The following is a 20,276-nucleotide window of genomic DNA, read 5'->3' as shown; positions in this document are numbered from 1 at the left end:
AGCCTGGAAATGACTCCCACGGGAAGGAGACGGGAACGACCGTTGTAAGGACAGGCAGTGGAGTGGATTAGATCCCCACACTCGAAACAAACCTCGCTTGAGAAGCATCCCATCCTGAATGTGTAGGACCCAAAGTGCCTGCAAAAGCGCGAATGTTCCTGATCCAGCCCTGGGGCCATACTTTCAAAACTGGCTAAGTGAACGTAAGTACTTGCGCTCTATTTTCTAACACTATGATTGGTGGACTTTGCTTGAAAGGCCGTCAATGACTGGCTTACGATCACTTAACTTTTTTGAAAGTATAGGCCCAGAGCGCTAGAGGCGAGGGAGCATTGCTTCCTCGGGGGTGCCCAAGGGAGGTGGGGCGGGCAAGACCCGGGGGAGGTGAGGCGGTCAGGACCNAAAAAACAGTTTTCCAGTATTTCACTGCTAAACGTGTGAATGTTCCAGTACTGAGATATAATCATCAGCCTATCACATACCTGTCTCTTATACACATCTGACCCGGGGAGGTGAGGCGGTCCAGGACCCGGGAGGTGAGGCGGTCAGGCCCCGGTGAGGTGAGGCGGTCAGGACCCACGAAGGTGAGGCGGTCAGGACCCGGTGAGGTGAGGCGGTCAGGACCCACGAAGGTGAGGCGGTCAGGACCCACGAAGGTGAGGCGGTCAGGACCCGGTGAGGTGAGGCGGTCAGGACCCACGAAGGTGAGGCGGTCAAGGCCCACGAAGGTGAGGCGGTCAGGACCCGCGGAGGTGAGGCGGTCAGGAACCGGGAGGTGAGGCGGTCAGGCCCCGGTGAGGTGAGGCTGTCAGGACCCACGAAGGTGAGGCGGTCAGGACCCGGTGAGGTGAGGCGGTCAGGACCCACGAAGGTGAGGCGGTCAGGACCCGGGGAGGCGAGGCGGTCAGGACCCGGAGGAGGTGAGGCGGTCAGGACCCAGGAAGGTGAAGCGGCCAGGACCCTGGGAGGTGAGGCGGCCAGGACCCAGGAAGGTTAGGCTGTCAGGACCCTGGGAGGTGAGGCGGCCAGGACCCACGAAGGTGAGGCGGCCAGGACCAGGGGAGGTGAGGCGGTCCAGGACCCTGGGAGGCTAGGCGGTCAGGACCCGGGGGAGGCGAGGCGGCCAGGACCCGGGAGGTGAGGCGGTCAGCAACCGGGAGGTGAGGCGGTCAGGCCCCGGTGAGGTGAGGCGGCCAGGACCCAGTAAGGTTAGGCGGTCAGGACCTTGGGAGGTGAGGCGGCCAGGACCCACGAAGGTGAGGCGGCCAGGACCCGGGGAGGTGAGGCGGTCAGGACCCGGGGAGGTGAGGCGGTCCAGGACCCTGGGAGGTTAGGCGGTCAGGACCCTGGAAGGTGAGGCGGCCAGGACCCAGTAAGGTGAGGCGCTCAGGACCCGGGGAGGTGAGGCGGACAGGACCTGGGGAGGTGAGGCGGTCAGGACCCAGGGAGATGAGGCAGCCAGGACCCAGGAAGGTGAAGCGGTCAGGACCCGGGGAGGTGAGGCGGTCAGGACCCGGGGAGGTGAGGCGGTCCAGGACCCGGGGAGGTGAAGCGGCCAGGACCCAGGAAGGTGAGGCGGCCAGGACCAGGGGAGGTGAGGCGGTCCAGAACCCGGGGAGGTGAGGCGGCCAGGACCCAGGAAGGTGAGGCGGTCAGGACTCGGGGAGGTGAGGCGGTCAGGACCCGGGGAGGTGAGGCGGTCAGGACCCTGGAAGGTTAGGCGGCCAGGACCCGGAGGAGGTGAGGCGGTCAGGACCCGGGGAGGTGAGGCGGTCCAGGACCCGGGGAGGTTAGGCGGTCAGGACCCTGGAAGGTGAGGCGGCCAGGACCCAGGAAGGTTAGGCGGTCAGGACCCGGGGAGGTGAGGCAGTCCAGGACCCGAGTAGGTGAGGCGGTCATGACCCGGGGAGGTGAGGCGGTCAGGACCCGGGGAGGTGAGGCGGTCAGGACCCTGCCAGTACCCGGGGGAGGTGAGGCGGCCAGTACCCGGGGGAGGTGAGGCGGCCAGTACCCGGGGGAGGTGAAGCGGCCAGTACCCGGGGGAGGTGAGGCGGCCAGTACCCGGAGGAGGTGAGGCGGCCAGGACCCGGGGAGGTGAGGCAGCCAGGACCCGAGGGAGGTGAGGTGGTCAGGACCCGGAGGAAGTGAGGCAGCCAGGACCCGGGGGAGGTGAGGCGGCCAGGACCCGGGGAGGTGAGGCAGCCAGGACCCGGGGGAGGTGAGGTGGTCAGGACCCGGAGGAGGTGAGGCAGCCAGGACCCTGTTCTTCTTGGTTGTCCACGCGGTGTTGGAGCGATAGCCCGGGGACGGCCTCCACATAAGAGCTCGCTAGCAGGCAGCCGCCTACCAATAATTATTTGGCCACGCAATGGCCGAAGCGGGACTGCAGGGCCACCTTCACGAGTCTTTCCACAGGAGGGGCAGACATTGCCCCACAGGAGACCAGAGACATTGAAGGAAAAAAGCTACTTCAGTCAAATATAGAAGTGTTGAGTGTATTGGTTTATTGGTAATAATATAATAATTATCTACTTTTCTACTAGTCTATCAATAAAGCAATACTTTTTCCGTCACAGAAAGTTCATTTCTGTCAGTGCTTTCGTTGTGACTGAATAAGGTATTTCTCTTTTTGAATAAGGTATTGCTCTACTTAGTGACCAAATAAAATATTGTTTTATTAAAAGACTAGCTGATTAATAATTATTTAATTTGTTAACGAGACCTGGCCTTATCTATCCTTGATGATATTTAATAATTATGTCTTAGAAGGATAATTTTAATGCTTAGGTACTCTGGGTGGCCTATTGTAATGACGCGTATCAATTACGAAATGTTTGTTCATATCTCGTGTTTGAAATGCAACTTTCATTTTTGATCACATGAAAAAGAAAATTTAGCGAAAAGGGTTTAAATATGAGCCGGTCCAGCGAATGTGGGCAAATTTTATTAAGTGTATGATCTAACCACTTTCTTCTGGAGAAATTCAAATTCTTCATAGAAAACTTGTGTAACATAAACTAAATAATTGTCGAAGTAGTCAGAATTCAACAAAAAGAATATATGAAATCGAACAAACTGCAGTGCATTCAAAGTATTGGGAAACTAGTCTTTTGGGAAAAAAGTGAGGATTTAGGGTAAATCCATGACCTTAAATAAATTTGCTGCGTACAAAGTTTTCACCGACATCTAAATATTTAACACCAGCGGGCGTTGCGTTAGACTGTTAGTGTCACGCACACGGATTCGATGTTCACATTAATGTAAGCAGAGAAATTTGTATAGTTGTATTCGCTATCAAACTTTAATGTTTCTTTGATATAAATGATTCCTTTATAAAATTACAAGAATGTAATTACGTGAATAATACTCGAGACTTCACTGTAGTTCTGCATTGATAATATTGCAAGTCCAATATGATCAGAATAGTTTAGTTACCAATCGACTTGTTAAATACTACAGAAGCGTGCCAAATAAGAAAGTCAATATTTATGCAATTTTATAGCCAATAATTCGGTTCACAATAAACTTAGAATTGAGTTTTGTCTAAATATTTATCATTTTGTCCGATGATGCAAGTTTTGAAGAATTTTTCAATAATATACAGCAAATTATGCGAAATACTAGAGCGGCCGCTGAACGATTTCTACTCCTTAGGAAGGACTTCCATATTCATTGAGAAAAAAATATTTGAAGCCTTAGAGGCTTACATACTTGATAGAAACGTTGATATTCGAGTGATACGGAAACGGTATTCGAGAGCGAGCCTATGTTCCGGCTAAATACGACGATTTGACAGTTTTCTACAATAGCATCGACCACCACAAAACTTTTAAATGGCCTAAACTTCATACGATGAAGATGATTAGAATATCCAATCCACATACAGAAGATGATCTAGTGTGGGTTGGATGAGACTGTGGTATGACTACTATGCGATGTCAAGTACGGAGAATGCCGTGTAGCTGCTACTTATAGGTTCTTTCAACATGCTAGCAATAACGAAGCCAGACAGCAGGAAGTTTATTCAATCAGCCTCTCACACGAAGCGAGACGAAATGTTATTGCATGGTTGATATGCACTGTATTTGTTAACTATCGTCTCGGGTAAAACCACTATTGCGTCGCAGTTTTTTTTAACCATGGCCATAGATAGCACGACGGTTGCAATAAAGTTTCTCTTTGTTTAACCGTGGTCGCAGTTCAAAATATAATATACGATAAAAATTCCTGTTTAAAACAACACTTCTAAAGAATCCAGTGTCTCCAATGCCAAAGATGTAAAATGAATTTCTCATTTTATTTTCGAATATTAAAGAAAGTAATTTTTCAATTTTTTAAAATATACAATTATTTTTTATTATTTATTCTGTCAATTAATTCATGCATTGCCTCCGACTTCACACAAGTGTGTAGAATTTCAGATCAATTGGACAGGTAAAAGTGTGTCAAATATCAGTTATGAGATTTATAGCGACAAAATTATTTTTTCGATTTTTTTAATATTAAAAAAAATTAATTTTCAAAATCATTTATTTTTTCATTAGATTCTTGCATTGTCTCCAACTTTACGCAAGTATGCAAAATTTCAGATCGATAGGATAAGTAGAAGTGTGTTCAATTTTGATTATAAGATTTGTGGCAGACAGACAGACAAACAAGAAGTGAAGTTAAAGAGAAGTGTTGTAATTACGTTAAGCCTTTAATTCTTTAAGAGGTAATTATCACAGAGCCTGACGGGCCTGCCAAAGTGTTCAAAAGGAGGTGACAAAAGCAATAACCCAAAAATAAATCAGTAACTCGGCAAAGGTTGTGCACAACAAAATAAAACCATTAGTTATACACGAGAAAAATGTGGCGCAAAACCAAGAACAATGGGAACAGTTAGGACGGCGGAAAACTTTATGAGGTTCATAAACATTTAGAGTAGCTAATTTTGAGAGCTGCGCCTCTGTCTTATATAGGCAAAGTTAGCTCTGCTTCTACGCAGTTATTTCCAAGTAGCCCGGTTAGGAAATTTTCCCCACAGTTTCACAAATTTTAATTTCTGCGCATTTTCATGCTTGTCCGCATAACGGTTAATATTGGAACTAGCGGTTTGTCTGTCTGTGCATAGTTCCATGTTTTCTATTTTATTTTATAGCCGCCAAACAAAAACTCCCAGGTGTGCATTCAGCCGTTGACGAATTAAGACGTGCTCAAAATCTCTCTGTTTACTTTAACAAGTGTGTGTGTGTGTCATGGCTGCACCAGTTCAGTGTTCAGAATCGGCCGATCTCATCGATCCTGGCGCCATTTCTGAAAACACTACTCAAAGTCATACGCATGGGTTAACCAACACCCAACTTGATCCTGCAGTCAAAGTCTCGACCAAAATGTTTTATTCTAATTAGAATAGATAGCCTACAACAAGAGCTTCTAGTGGTGCATGAATCTTTGAAATTGGCTCAGAAGAAGCCTCTAAATGGTAGTTTTTCAAAAAAAAGTGACAGAAGTTGGTCCATTTTTGGGGTGAAATTGAAAAAAAGAAATAATTTCATAGCTTATTCACTTTTTGACCTACTATGCTCATTTTCTAAATTTTTTTCTCTTTTCAGTGGTGTAATTTTCATTACGATGAAAGGAAATTTTTTTTTTGTGCACATACCTACATGATTTGGAATAGCTGGCTTCACCAATACCATGAGTATACATATATGATAATGCGAAGGGTCCATTGGCGGGATAGTGACAAACTGGCAAAGCAGAGTGTTTTTAGACTCTCATTCAAGTTTAACTTCAATTCCTATAAGTAGACAAACAAAGTATCATGGATACCTGCATCAAATACATAAGACATTGGTTTCTGAGTAGGTAAGTGAGATAATTAAAAATGAAGTGATTCTAAAAAATCCACATATAGCAATATGCTACATTTAGCACTATCAGGCATGGAATATCTACCGGTACTTGTCAAGCCATGACTGTGTTTTTTGAGTCATGGTTCAATAGATTTGCCAGCCATGATTCCATTTTTTTACTGTGATTTCCATATCTTGGCCATAAAAAGCCATATATAAGGTGCAAATTTATTTACAAAATCCATGCACGTGATATCCCAAATCTCTAATTTTACCCTAAAACAATCAAACGGCAACAATAACATTTGTCTTTACTGTCAGCTGAACACGTGTTAATGCGGTCTGACTGCTTTGATGTGCTCACAACTATGCACAATCTTCAACAAAACATTTAGGTTGACTTGTTTACATTACAATGATTACATTCTGCAGGAATTTTTGGTGAGAACATAAAACAATGCGGATTGCAGAAGTTGAAAATTTTATAAAATTACACGTTTGCTAAGTGTGATCTGTGATTTTTTTCAACCAAACAAAATTTTATGACATTTGAGTCACAAGATTTCATCCCCACTGAAATTATATGATATTAGAGCCGCGATATCTCAGAAAAAAATATGACTTTTCCAGCCCCATTCTTGGCGCCTCCACTCCAATTGTAGTGTCCTAATGACAAAGCTGACAGCCCTGTATTGTTCACTTGTCAATTGTCATCACTCAGCAGTCTAACAACCCTAACTGAGCACATGTACTGACCCTCAATTGGCGCTGCTCCTTCTGCACAGGATTGGAATTTTCCTACTTGTTTCTGAAATCTGGCAGCTCCAATGTGACAAATTGTTAATACATTTGGAATCTTGCAGCATGATCGTGGAATATCGTTAACAATTGGATGGGAAGTAATTCATCTGGCGGAAATCTGAAAGATCTGGAAATGGCGGGAAAGCTTGAGTCATGGCCCTAAATATAGATGTTTTCCATGCTTGCTTCTGCACACACCATGCAGTGGTATTATGAAGTGCTTCTTACTGTTACTGGTCCTGCAAATCCATAGATTTATTTGGACCCTCAACCATGAAAGATACCGGTAAGTGGTATTACAATGGGTAAAAGGCTAAAAGCCCATGCTGGGATACATGGGAATGAGTTGGTGGATCAAGCAGCAAAGTTGGGACATAAACTAGATCATATAGCATATATCATGCTGCTGAGTATTCTGATGCTCTCCGCTGCCTCCGCCACCAGTCTTTGTCTCTCCGCTAACTCCGCGACCAGTCTGGGAAAGAGACTGGATACAAAATGTTAATGAGGTTGGAAAAGGAAGACACTCTTGCTGGTCCATGGAAGCCTGCAGCCGGTACCATGGCTGCATGCAAAATCTTGTAAACTTGTATAGCATCCAGTGTATTGGCCCGCCTTCATTTTGGACGTGCTGGAGTAAATGCCTACCTGCACTGATTTTCAATTATTGACTCTTGACTGTGACACACTTGCAATGTTGATGAAACCATTGACCACTTTCTACTTGAATGCACCCAATATAATAATGCTCACCTACTTATGAGAAGGACTTTGTGGAATATTGGCATGCAGACTCTGACGGTGCAAACCTTGCTGGGAGGGAGCGACCTCACAAAACAGGAACAGCACCTCGTGATCAAGACCGTAATCACCTTATTCACAAATACTGGCCAAATAGGGACTTTGTGAAGCTAAAGCCCTGGTAAGTTGACTGCACTTGAAATGATAGAAATCAGCAATGACTGAGCAAACTTGAAAATAAGCTTAAAAATTGCCGTGTCCAGGTGTGACAATGCCTGAATACCCCTGATTGGGGTATTTTATGACACCTGAAAAGAGACATCATCATCATGACAATTTATCATTCATCTGCATGCCATCATACAAACATCAGCAAACATCATGACAAGTTATCATTCATCATGAGTCATGACACCAAATTTTTACTTGTGATTGTGGTGCTAACACAGTCTGTTCCCACAAAATATTTTCCATTAGGTACCAATTATTCATCTATTTGTTTAATCAATGAAATCAATGGCAAAAAATTTCACTACGCACCAAACTTTTTTATGGTATGTTCATCATAGCAGCCTTATAAAGAATTTTCTACTCAAGGCCCAGCTGATGAAGGTCAGAAGCTAGTATTTACATTTTAGAAAATTACTCTTCCAATCATAGTAATAGTTCTACATATAGGAATTCATTACATTAGCATAAGACAAATATGAAGGCAAATTTTCTAGGAATTTAAAAGTTTTTAGCAAATTGTACCTGTAGTTCTTCGGGGAAAAACATCATCATTATCTAGCTCATTTATTGGAATATTATAAAAACAAAGATGAATTGTTTACTGTTTAGAATCATTCCAGTGTATAGGCAGACACCAGATGGCAGGCATAAACTTATTCGTTTCAACTTCCAGCTCTGGCAATCTGGAAGAAAAGTCCATCAGTAGTCAACAGAAAGTAAATTATAGTTTGTAAACTTTATTGTTTTTTGATCTGAAAATTAATTTAAAACAATTGATTTCCCATTTGCATCCCATCAGGATTAAATTTCCAGACATGAATTGCTGGCTTACAAGGAATATCCATGTTTCTGTTGTTCAGGTTTGGCTGAGCATAGCTGAGAACTAAATCGTCCTACTTGTGGAACACTAATTTGTTTGGGAGTAAAATGACACCACTAGCAATTTAGTGAAAAACTCATTGTTTTGAGTTGTGCTTACCTCTGTGCAAGAATGAAAGTGCTGGTGTCATACTATATGTAACAAAATTGCAAATGCAATACTAGTGTGTAAAGCAGTGCTGGTTGTCATACACAATTATTGGTATGACCTATGACAGATCTAGTAAGACCTAAAGGTACCTCCAAACCTCAATTTCCACCATGTTACAGCATTAGCTTAATGGCAAGTTATATGTCATTGACAGTTGAATTTTAGGAAACAGTTTATTCATTGCAACTTATTTAACTTTGCATTGCTTACAGATACTCTTCCTACTTGGTTTAAGTTGGTTATTGCTGGATATCTTATTGCTTCTAGGGTGTCTCAGGAAACCTCAAACTTATATACCCCCACATTAATCTCATGGCGTACAATATAAAAGAGTGCAGAGTTGTTCTGCACCAGCTCTCAGATGCTGCAGTCAGGAGTGGCTGGTGCCCTGAGCAGAGCCTCATTCAAGCAGCAACTGACGTGTGCAAACTCAAGCCTGAAGGTATGTATGCTTCACAACTAGTGCTTGCAAGTCTATTTTATTTGTCAATTGGGAAGATGTTATACTTCATTGACATTCATGATTTATTGATCATATCATTGTTGAACCAAATCCCTTGGCAGTTTGGAAAGAAAGATGGTGATGACAACTTGCAACTGTCAAATGTTTTTCCTACACATTCTAAGGAAAATTACATTCTTATCATTAACTTTTTTGTGGGCAAGCATGCAAATATGAATACTATTTCCATCTTTTGAAAATGTTATAAAATCATCAATCTCATTGTCCAAGTCTAAATGCTAATTTAAATGCACATATTTTAAATCTTGGGCATGGTAGGGGTGATGCTATGAATGGAGTTGGGCAGATAATTGGTGATGTCCCATCAGGCAATGTAAGGTTGAATCAATGTTGAATCAGCATACTCTGAATGTTGAAATAATGTCAAATTTTAATCCAAAATAAAAAGTTAATCAACATTATTTTTTTCAATGTTGTACATTTTGATGTTGTTTCAATGTTGAAATCTAGGTGAATTCCGGCATTAAAAGCGCACTTATGAAAGTTATGTGTCAGGTTAACATGTTGCATCATGAATGTCACAGTATTCAGGCACCGTATTTATGCAACATTGAAAAAATGATGTTGATTCTCTTTTCATTCTGAACTAATGATCAATTGAATTTCAATGTCCCAAAGTGCATTGTTTCAACATTGATTCAGCCTGACATTGCCACAAACTGGAGGCTGTGGTGGGACCTTTTAGGAGGCAATTTCAAGTGAGCATAAATGAGTAACTTGCCTGCTAATGAGTTGAGGAGGCAGTAGAGATGGCTTGAGTCCATTATTATGTTGATATTCTTAGCTGCAAGTATCATCATGCTAATAATAATTGCTGTATATTACATACAGTAATGGAGGGCAGCAGCTCATCCCTACCCTCCATCATGACAGTTTACATCAAAGAGGAGCCTGAAGATGAGGGAGAGGACATAACTGTGAAGGATGAACCACTTTGCTGTGAAGAATATGAGGTGATATTTTTAACATGATTGAGTTTAAATAAATTGTTAAGAAATTAAAATGTTAATGCGAACTGATCATGTGGCTGCCGTGGCCTTGCTGTGAACAACTTGCACCTCAACTCTCATCAGCTCCAATGTTTATTACAATTGTAACATTTTCATCACTTATTATCCTCAATTTTTTTGTTTTTGTATGCAAGATTCTTTCCAACATAAAATATCTGCCATTTTAATCCAAGGTTGTCCCAAATATTCTATTGAAGGTTTTAAATTAACATAACTTCTGCAGCAATATGCCCCCATCAAGCAATGCAGGTAGCAATGTTGTTCATTTCTCGTGTCTTTTGTTCTTGCAGGGCATATGTTCTTGTGAGATGTGAAATTAGTGTCACATTCTGATCTTAAATGAACATGAATGAACACTAATATTGAAATGTTGTCTAATGCATGACTTGGGAATTTTTTTTTGTAGATTTACTTTGATACAAGTTTTATGTTGAGTTATGAGTATACTCATATCTTTCCCATTTTAATTGCCTAGATGATTTCCCTATCATTGAAATTATTCTAATACAATTGATAATAATTAAGGATTGTTTCCCAAGAAAAGTTTGTAGAAGACAATGAAGATTGTAGTAATCTAAATATATTTAAATGTTAAGTTAATTTTTGTTCATTGCATGATATGAAAGAATCACATGAATCTGCTTTCCATCTTCAGGGTGCCATGCCGTGCGGTGCCCCGGCCACCATTGGTCAGGAAAATATTTCTCCAGTACCCAATGGAGCAGCTTTAGTCCAGGAAGTTCTTTCTGGTCAGCCTGTGGCTGAGTTCAAGTCATCCAACTTGGCCAACAATGGCCATGCAAGATTAGCAAAGAAATTGCCCAAGGTTCCCCCATCCACTGATTCATTACATACAGATGTTCCTTTCAATGCCCAACAAATCTACAAACAAAGTTTTCGACCTGCATTAAACTGCAAGTTATGCGACTATGTTACTAATACAAAAGACAATCTCAATAGTCACCTGGTTTCTAAACATGGTTTGAGGAAAGACTTGAAATGCAAGTTGTGTGATTATGTTGCTGGCAAAAAATGCTATCTCAGAATGCATATGTTCTCTATACATTGCATAGGAGAAGGTGTGGAATGTGACCTATGCGACTATGTTGCGGCTAGAAAGGAAGCTCTCAAACATCACCTGTTTTCCAAACATGGTTTAGGGGAAGGATTAAAATGTGAATTATGTGACTATGCCACTCGTAGAAAATATCTTCTTAGTAAGCACCTTTTTTCTAAACATGGTTTGGGTATGGGAATCAATTGTAAGTTGTGTGATTATGTTACTATTAACAAATCTCATCTCAGTGTGCACAATTTTTCAAAGCATGGTTTGGGGGAGGGGTTAAAATGCAAGTTATGTGATTATTCTACTCTTGAAAAATATTCTTTGAATATTCACATGGTTTCTAAACATGGTTTAGGTAAAGGATTCAAATGCAAGTTGTGTGATTATAGCAACTGTAGAAAAAGTGTTCTTGATATGCACATGTTTTCTAAACACGGTTTAGGGAACGGCTTCAGATGTGAGTTATGTGATTATGTCGTTGGTGAGAAAAGGTATCTCAATAAGCACTTGAAATCTAAACATGTTTTGGCTTAGGAAAAGTTGTGCTACTATGTCTGCTTACAATCTAATCTAAACCAAGTTGAGGGGTTTTGGTTAAATTCAGTTAATTAGTGTATTTGCTGAAAAATATACCTATTGAATATACATTAGCTGAAAAATATACCTATTGAATGCATTCAGATTTAGGACGATTATTTAGTGAAAGGGTTCCATATTGAGTTTAGTTACAATGCCACAATCAAATATGAATAAGTCTCCCAATCCATACACCTTCCACATCAAGAAATCAAGGAGGTCTTGATGCTTAGTGTTCAGGTCTGTCTTCTCATTATTTTTTTTTTATTACATAAGATTCAAATGGGATAATATGGGATAGTATTGTGCATCAATTTTACATTTAATACAGTTGGTAATATAATGTTTATGTTTTCGTGTATAAATTAGCGTTGGCAGAAGGGCCTGTCGAGTGATAAACTTGTTGGTAGCAACGATGTGATCTGCCGCTATAATTACTGTAATTGTGGATTGAAGATGAAATTCACCTGCTTGTATGTTGGTCAGGTTTGTGATATTGCTCTTTAAATGTAAATTTTGGGCACACCGATAATGTTTGAATTAGGTACTCCTCAATGGTGGCTATGAGAGATTTTTTGTTGATTTGAGCTTTTGTTGTCTCCAATAATAACAGAAATGGCATGAGTCACAGTTTGAAAGAGTTGCTGTGGAATGCACTAAAATCTCTGGAAGGTCTATTTAATGCATTTATTATTTTCCTGAAAAAGATTTTCAATACCTTTATCCCTTTTACATTAATAGCAAGTGCTTGAAGGCAGCACTTAATTTACCATTCAGTATACATGCTTTGGATTGGTGAACTCGAACAAACTTGAGCAGGAAACTTGAATGACAATTTGATTGCTCATTAGCTCTGTGCTGTTCTTCCTTGAGCAATGCGGTCTGTTTTAATTTTTACATTTTGCAACAACCTTATAAAATCACACTGATTCATTAAAAATTTCTGAACATCTTAGTTTCTATGAACTTTTACATTTTACAACAACTTTAGGTACTCCTCAATGGGGGCTATGAGAGATTTTTTGTTGATTTGAGCTTTTGTTGTCTCCAATAATAACAGAAATGGCATGAGTCACAGTTTGAAAGAGTTGTTGTGAAATGCACTAAAATCTCTTGAAGGTCTATTTACTGCATTTATTATTTCCCTGAAAAAGATTTTCAATACCTTTAACCCTTTTACATTAATAGCAAGTGCTTGAAGGCAGCACTTAATTTATCATTCAGTATACATGATGTGGACTGGTGAACTCCAACATACTTGAGCAGGAAACTTGAATGACAATTTGATTGCTCATTAGCTCTGTGCTGTTCATCCTTTTGCTATGATGTCTGTTTCTGTGAAATTTTTACATTTTGCAACAACCTTATAAAATTACACTGATTCATTAAAAATTTCTAAACATCTTAGTTTCTATGAACTTTTGCATTTTACAACAATCACCATAAAGATGCATTGATTGCTTAGTGAACATCTTAGTTTCTATGAACTTTAACATTTTATAACAACTACCATAAAGTTGCATTGATTGCTTACTGAATATCTTAGTTTCTTGGCATCTGTGAGGATGACGTAGAAGATATGGGCTAAGCAAGTCAATATGAGGACATTCCAACTTACCTAGACCCTGTTATTTCTTTGTGTGGGTGGTATTGTCCGTACAAATGGCCTGCTCTTCATTGGTCCAACTTATCTAGACCCCATTATTTCTCTGTGTGAGTGGTATTGTCTATACTCTATACTAATGGCCTGCTCTTCATTGGTCCAAGTTGTACAATTTATTTTATGATGCCAACTTCTTTTGTTTTGTGTATTCCCCGGTTAGATCTGCAGCGCCTGTAGCAACTCTCTTCCAAATGATGAAAGCTTAATAGTCACAAAATTAATTATCTTATTAATTCAAATTTTGCACAATCTGTCTCACCTACCTATTACCTTTGTAATAGGATTAAACTTCAAAAATTTTTAGTAAGAACTATCTTAGTCTCTTAAAATATTTATCTAATTAGATTTATTCAGGAGACATTTAAAAGAATGTATAATAAAATGTTACCTTGCCGAGCAGTAAATCATGCTACAAAATGCAGTAATTTTGTAACCATACTTTGTCAAGTGAATAATAAAATGCTAATGTAATGTGTTTATTACTGTGTTATTTTGTATTTAAAGCTGCTCATTTTCTACCTGCTTCAGTAGGTGCTGTATAATTTGTTTTTATTCTTTAACTTAACTGGAGAACTGACTGCAGAATTGACCGTGTCATGAATTTGCCTGCAATTTCTTATGATGAATTTAAGATCATTGAAGGATTTATGAGCTTCATAAGGAACTTAAAGTATCACATTTACCCAAATTTGTGCCAACAGAAGTGCGCGTAGGAAGTTTTTTGCCACTTCATTGCCTGAGTGTACTAGCAGGTAGAGTGTACTGAGCAATGCAATCGCTGCCTTTATCTCTTTATTTTATTGTCCCTTACGTGCGCGGGGCCTGGGACCCCCACGTGTGCGGGGTCTGGGACCCCCACGTGCGCGGGGTCTGGGACCCCACGTGCGCGGGGTCTGGGACCCCTGCGGGGCCTGGGACCCCCACGTGCGCGGGGTCTGGGACCCCCACGTGTACGGGGTCTGGGACCCCCACGTGCGCGGGGCCTGGGACCCCACGTGCGCGGTGTCTGGAACCCCCACGTGCGCGGGGCCTGGGACCCCACGTGCGCGGTGTCTGGGACCCTCACGTGCGCGGGGTCTGGGACCTCCACGTGCGCGGGGTCTGGGACCTCCACGTGCGCGGGGTCTGGGACCCCCACATGCGCGGGTTCTGGGACCCCACGTGCGCGGTGTCTGGGACCCCCACGTGCGCGGGGTCTGGGACCTCCATGTGCGCGGGGTCTGGGACCTCCACGTGCGCGGGGTCTGGGACCCCCACATGCGCGGGGTCTGGGACCCCCACATGCGCGGGGTCTGGGACCCCCACGTGCGCGGGGTCTGGGACCCCCACGTGCGCGGGGTCTGGGACCCCCACGTGCGCGGGATCTGGGACCCCCATGTGCGCGGTGCCTGGGACCCCCACGTGCGCGGGGTCTGGGACCCCCACGTGCGCGGGGTCTGAGTCCGTGCGTACAGACTCATGTAACTTAAACATATCACTTTTTGACTTAGAAAGTGACTTTGAGACATCACTTGAATTTCCTTAGTTCGTCCTAAATCATCCAGAGTGCTAAGTGTTGATTTTATTTGAAACATTAAATAATTTCTTTTATTTTTCAATTCAACGCTCTATGGCTTATTTTTCATGGAGATACAAGTGTTGAACATTCAAAATCTGAAAAATCATTGTAAACATATCATTGAATGTCAAAATCATCGCATGTTTTAAGCAATGTAAGAGCATTAAGTATTACTGTAGAGAGGAAATGCTATAAAAAAATGAAGTATCCTTCTCATCTTGAGGTCCTCACGACCTCAAGCACGTGACGAAGATATGGAAGTGATGTAGTAGTCACTGCAAGCGTGTATGAAGCGTCTATATAATGTGGGACGTCGCTCTAGGGTGTTCGTCAGATCAGCTTACACCTTGCAGTCTTGAAATACTAAGCCCCTTACAGACCTGATAGAAGTCCAGCAGATATTTGCCGTAACTACAATACTATACTACTCTTATCTCCACAAATACTGTTCCATAGTCCACCTCAAAAACACACTCTGTTTTCTTCTGGGGATGCAAGCCTCGCTCAGCGCGCTATACTCGCCCAAGCCTCAGTCTGCTTCGTGTTGACATGTGAGCATCGGTGTCACTCTTCCCTTCTCCAGCATCGATTGATAGTGATAAGTAATTTTGTATCTAAGCGTCTTCATCTATTCGCATTATTTATGTGCCAACCCTTAACAATCAGCGTAGAGAACCTTAGTGATGTAATGTAGAATACCTGACTAATGTTATATAATGCAAAATCTAGAGCGACTACTCCGAGGCTGATCATAAACGTGCCACTACTCGGTGGTTATTATACACAATGGCTTTCTAACTCTTACCGCTGCCTTACGAATGTCAAGCCATATTTCTTGATGTCTCCCTGTCACGTAAAAGTTACAAAACCTAGAAATGTCTTGGCTGTCCCACGCGTGCTAAGTGGTGGAGGCCTCCCTCAACCTCAGGTGGCACCATCTACCTCGCTCCCCCTACTAACGCCCCTAAAATACTCAAAGCTGCAATCTTCAACTTCGATTCTTGACTCAGTTTTGGCACTCCTGGAAAGCTATTCCCTTCTCGTTCAGTGAATAACAGCTTCACATTATCTCAAATGTTGTTATTGCTTGTGCCCGCGCTCATGTTCACACGGGGGCTCAGGTGGTGGACGGGGAGGGCGACCGGAAGAGGAGGGAGGTGAGCTAAGGCTGGAAGGGTGGCCAGAGAAGCCACTGCCTCCACGAGACTGTGCCACTGTGAGGAGATGCGAAGGGTTGTGGAGAAAAAAGAGAGGTGAGATGCTGCAGAGACGGGAGGGGATCCCCACAGTCAGGGCAGGCAGCGCTGGGTGCGCGTCTGACCCTGAAGGTGAAGGATGCCAGGGAACTGCAGTAGCCCGAGGGGAGCTGGCCTGCGATGAGGGCGGGAGAGCCGTTCCTCCTCGAAGGCGACAGGAGGGGTGAGGCGGCCAAGACCCTGTAGATAACAGTGGTCTCGCATCTCTTGAGGGAGAGTTCTCTTTGCCTCCTCATAAGATCCGTCAGGTTAATGTCATTCCATAGGAAGGTGGCGACACGGTAGCCGAATTTGGGCCGAAGGGTAGCCTTCATTAGTCGGGTCTATGGGGGAAGTAGAGACGATGGGGAAGGAGGGATGGAAGGGCCGGATGGCACTGGCCAAGAATTGCACACATGCGAGGTCCAGATGGGTAGGTATGGGGAGAAAGCCCGTCACGGTGTGGAGGTTTTCAATTGGCATCATCTTTCGGCACCCGATGGTTATCCTCAAGGCCGAGTTCTGGATTGTCTGCAGGCTCGTCACTGCGGAGCTGTAGGCAACCAGGTACGAAATAGGATTGGGTGTGTAATGGTTCTTGTATCTCAATTTACCAGCCAATACTACTATACCAGGAGCTAGTTAAGTAATCTAAATGGCGACCCTAGTAACGATCCATTTTGGCAACGTGTTTCGAGATATTCCTTCAGACGACTTCCAACCCTTTACCTCTAAGTACCTCGTATAGACATGGCCTTACTTCTAGCATTACTCTGTTCACCTAGATTCAGACGTTCACCGTATTTGATGCCTTGCAGAAACATAGGAAAGGCAGGAAAGCTCGACCGACTGAACAGATCGTAACGCCTCCCCTGCCAATATTACGAGTGAGGAATAGAGGGAAAACGAATATTGTGTATATAACCAATTGCTTAGAGGGAAAACGAATATTGTGTGGTATTAACGATGGCGCACCTTTTGTCGCAGATGCGGGATGAAATCTAAAAATACTTCAACAGAAATGCATTATTTAGTCCTAATTCACTGTGATTCTGTAAAAAAATTCCCAAAAAAGTTGGTAAAACGCATAGTCGTTACTAAAGGGTTAAAGAAAGCTACCGAGATCTTGTCAGCCTCTACTCGTGTACCTGATGCAAATGCGCACGAACCTCAATATATTCGATACCAAATTGATGCGCTTACGAAATGCAAGGCCATCAATATAGACTGTTTATGTTTACCCACTATTAACTCTAATTTGTCCTGCCAGTTTAGTCTCAAAGTAGACAAAATCTTATAAGTCTCCAATACTGCTGCCTAATCAAAACTTTTATTTATGGAATAATCACCTCATTGTATGGTATAATTTACAGTTGATGAACCACCACATCTGTTTCATAATATGTAGTAATATCATTTGCAGTGAATTGTCAATGAATTTCACCATATCTTAACTTAGCTTTCATTGTATTCAATAGGTTGATAGACATATGCGTTGATTGTGTGACATCAGTATAAATTAGGATAAAACGCAAACAATTTGGTGCACAAACCCGTTTTTTACTTTTTTTGAAATTGCAATCGATATGTTCTGCACAGGTAAGAATTAATATACTCCTCATGTTTCCAACATTCCGGAAAAGCTAAATTCTCCATGATATGTCATATATCATTTGATCGCCACGTTTTGAATTATTTGATCGCTCCGCATCGTTTTCACGGGAGAGAGTGGCTTGTGTTCAGCGATGCGATTAAACGTCTGGTGTGCATCGTCCTTTGTTATGCAGAGTTAACTCTCAAATAATCATTTGTAAATCTCTTATAATTTGAATCATTACCACGTTTTTCTTAGTTTTGCTTCTTCTCTGTCTGTCAGTCTCTGTCATCAAAAATTCAAACCTTAATTTATACATACAATGAATTTCTCATTTTATTTTTGATTATTAACAAAATTAATTTTTCAATGTAGCATTTCTGAAGATCCTAGAAACTTGAAATTTGACATGCATGCTTATGATGCCTATCAATTCAAGATTTCATTATCAGAAGTAATAATTAAAGAAAATTTACATTTAAAAAAAAAATAGAAAAACACCTAAAAATTAGTGGTTAGGGATTGAGTTTTTTTTTCACACATCCAGACTTGCCAACCCTGCAAAATGATTTGAATTGCTAAAATTGCTAAGCAAAAATGTAGAAAACGAATAAATATAAAACCATTTTTTTAAAACCATGTTTTTCTGGTGGTTACAAAACTAAAACAATGAAATAAAACAAATAGAAAAACTTTTAAAAACCATGTTTTCATAACAGATAAAAAAGAAAAACATTAACTCTTACATAAGATTCTACATAACTTTAATGTTATGTAAGAGTTAATGTTTTTCTTTTTTGTCCATTAAGATAACATGGTTTTTGAAAGTTTTTCATTTGTTTTATACTGCTATGTATATGCTGTATACCTGGCTAACTGCAGGATTGGAATTTTCCTACTTGTTTCTGAAATCTCGGGGCTGTAACATGACAAATTTAAATTTTGAATACCAATTATATTAAAAATTGTGTAATAATCACCTGATGTGCACAAAGTTATGGTATAAACAGGTATTAATTATGGATTTAAAAAAAAATCCATAATACCTGTGTTTGTACTAAATTGATAGGCCTATGTAGCTGGATAGGCCTATCCAGGACTTTTCTTTGATGCCGAAGATACTATACTATACTATACTAAATTACTAATGTCATTTCAAAATTTCAAATTCAGTTGTTGTGAAAGGTATGGTATGTGCACAGAGTACGCACAAACGTAAACAATGCTGGCAAAATGGTGGACAGCGACTTTCCGCATTGGCGCGGGTAAGCAGAGCTGGGCAGCGCTACTTGGAAATGTAGCGGCGCTACCGCTACCGCTACATGCTCTAAATGTAGCGGGCGCTACCGCTACACCCACTAGATTGTAACGGGCGATACCGCTACAGTAAAATGTAGCGCGCTACATTAGCCGCTACAATAGCCAAAATTATTCGAAATCTCTAAATATTTATTGTTCTGCTATTGGGATTTACTCATTAACATTTAATGATAATAAAGCATTTTTAAAACAAATCAATACAACTTTATTGCAATTAACCTAACCGAACTAGTATGGGTTACCCCAGGGTTAGATCCAGTAAATAGAAGTTACAGTTATTTTATGTTTTACCTTCCCTACATGGATGTGAACTTTAATCTACCAATCTAAGAAATTATCCACTTATATGTACATATAAAAATCATTTTTTTTGTATATAGATGTGGATTATTTTTGAGATTGGTAGATTAAAGTAGACATCCATGTAGGGAAGGTGAAACATAAAAATAACTGTGTAAAAATAACTAAGCAAACTGAGAGATGAAAAAAAACCTGTAAGTGGTAACTGGTAACAACTTAACAAGTAACAACTAACATGTTGACACTAGTAACAGGCTGAGGTTGACAACATTACACCGAAATCTTTCGTACAGTTTTATTCTGTAATTTATATTATGTATGTATCATGCTGGTTTTTAAATAATATTTAATACTATTAAGGGAACCGGCTACCCTAAAAATCGGAAATTTTGGCTTTACCATTTTCTTGACTCATTTTGTAGCTGCTGAAAAGGCGCGTCTAACGCAGTTTACCGCATGTCTGTGCGTGCTATAATTTTTGCGTAAGACAATTTTAGAAATATATATATATGAACATTTTTTAACAATATATACAAAGATTTATTTGAATTAAATCTGTATATATAGATCATTACTCTCATTAATTACAAAGTGTTTGCACTCGTTTGAAAGCTACAAACGAGACGCGTTCAACAAAGCTACTACCATAGATGTACATGCAATACTTTTTGTGTAATGCAGTTTTGAACTTTTATAAAATGATCATTTTAAATCATTATTTACAAATAAATGGTATTTATATGTCATTATTTAGGTTAATTGCAAAGTGTTTGCACTCGTTTGAAAGCTAC

The 20,276-nt window shown here is 41.2% G+C and overlaps 2 protein-coding genes across 2 annotated transcripts; one reads left to right on the top strand and one right to left on the bottom strand.

The window, feature by feature from the left end:
* Window positions 1-504: 504 nt before the first annotated feature.
* Window positions 505-2,319, bottom strand: LOC108672289 (mucin-2-like; the record flags this gene model as incomplete). Its single annotated transcript, XM_018159932.1, has 4 exons — window positions 1,757-2,319; window positions 1,514-1,708; window positions 1,131-1,322; window positions 505-961 (listed from the first exon to the last, which is right to left on the bottom strand). Coding segments are annotated over exons 1-4 (1,407 nt in total), but the record flags the coding sequence as incomplete, so codon positions are not given.
* Window positions 2,320-8,860: 6,541 nt separating this feature from the next.
* Window positions 8,861-12,730, top strand: LOC108672288 (zinc finger protein 142-like). Its single transcript, XM_047883994.1, has 3 exons — window positions 8,861-9,082; window positions 9,995-10,116; window positions 10,829-12,730. Exons 1-3 carry the CDS (start codon window positions 8,953-8,955, stop codon window positions 11,771-11,773), a joined length of 1,197 nt encoding a protein of 398 aa, XP_047739950.1. The 5' UTR covers window positions 8,861-8,952; the 3' UTR covers window positions 11,774-12,730.
* The last annotated feature ends 7,546 nt before the right edge of the window (window positions 12,731-20,276 follow it).

The sequence above is a fragment of the Hyalella azteca genome, unplaced genomic scaffold, assembly GCF_000764305.2.
Source record: "Hyalella azteca isolate HAZT.00-mixed unplaced genomic scaffold, Hazt_2.0.2 contig14240, whole genome shotgun sequence".
Lineage (NCBI taxonomy): Eukaryota > Metazoa > Arthropoda > Malacostraca > Amphipoda > Hyalellidae > Hyalella > Hyalella azteca.
The sequence above is the reverse complement of the archived record's forward strand: the minus strand, read 5'-3'. Positions and strand labels throughout refer to the sequence as shown.

What these genes read in the sequence shown, in the direction of transcription:
- LOC108672288 (XM_047883994.1), top strand. Translation starts at nt 8,953, where the DNA reads ATGGCGTACAATATAAAAGAGTGCAGAGTTGTTCTGCACCAGCTCTCA. An exon ending in GTGCAAACTCAAGCCTGAAG is followed by an intron (nt 9,083 to 9,994) that starts GTATGTATGCTT and finishes TATTACATACAG; the next exon opens with TAATGGAGGGCAGCAGCTCA. An exon ending in TTTGCTGTGAAGAATATGAG is followed by an intron (nt 10,117 to 10,828) that starts GTGATATTTTTA and finishes TTCCATCTTCAG; the next exon opens with GGTGCCATGCCGTGCGGTGC.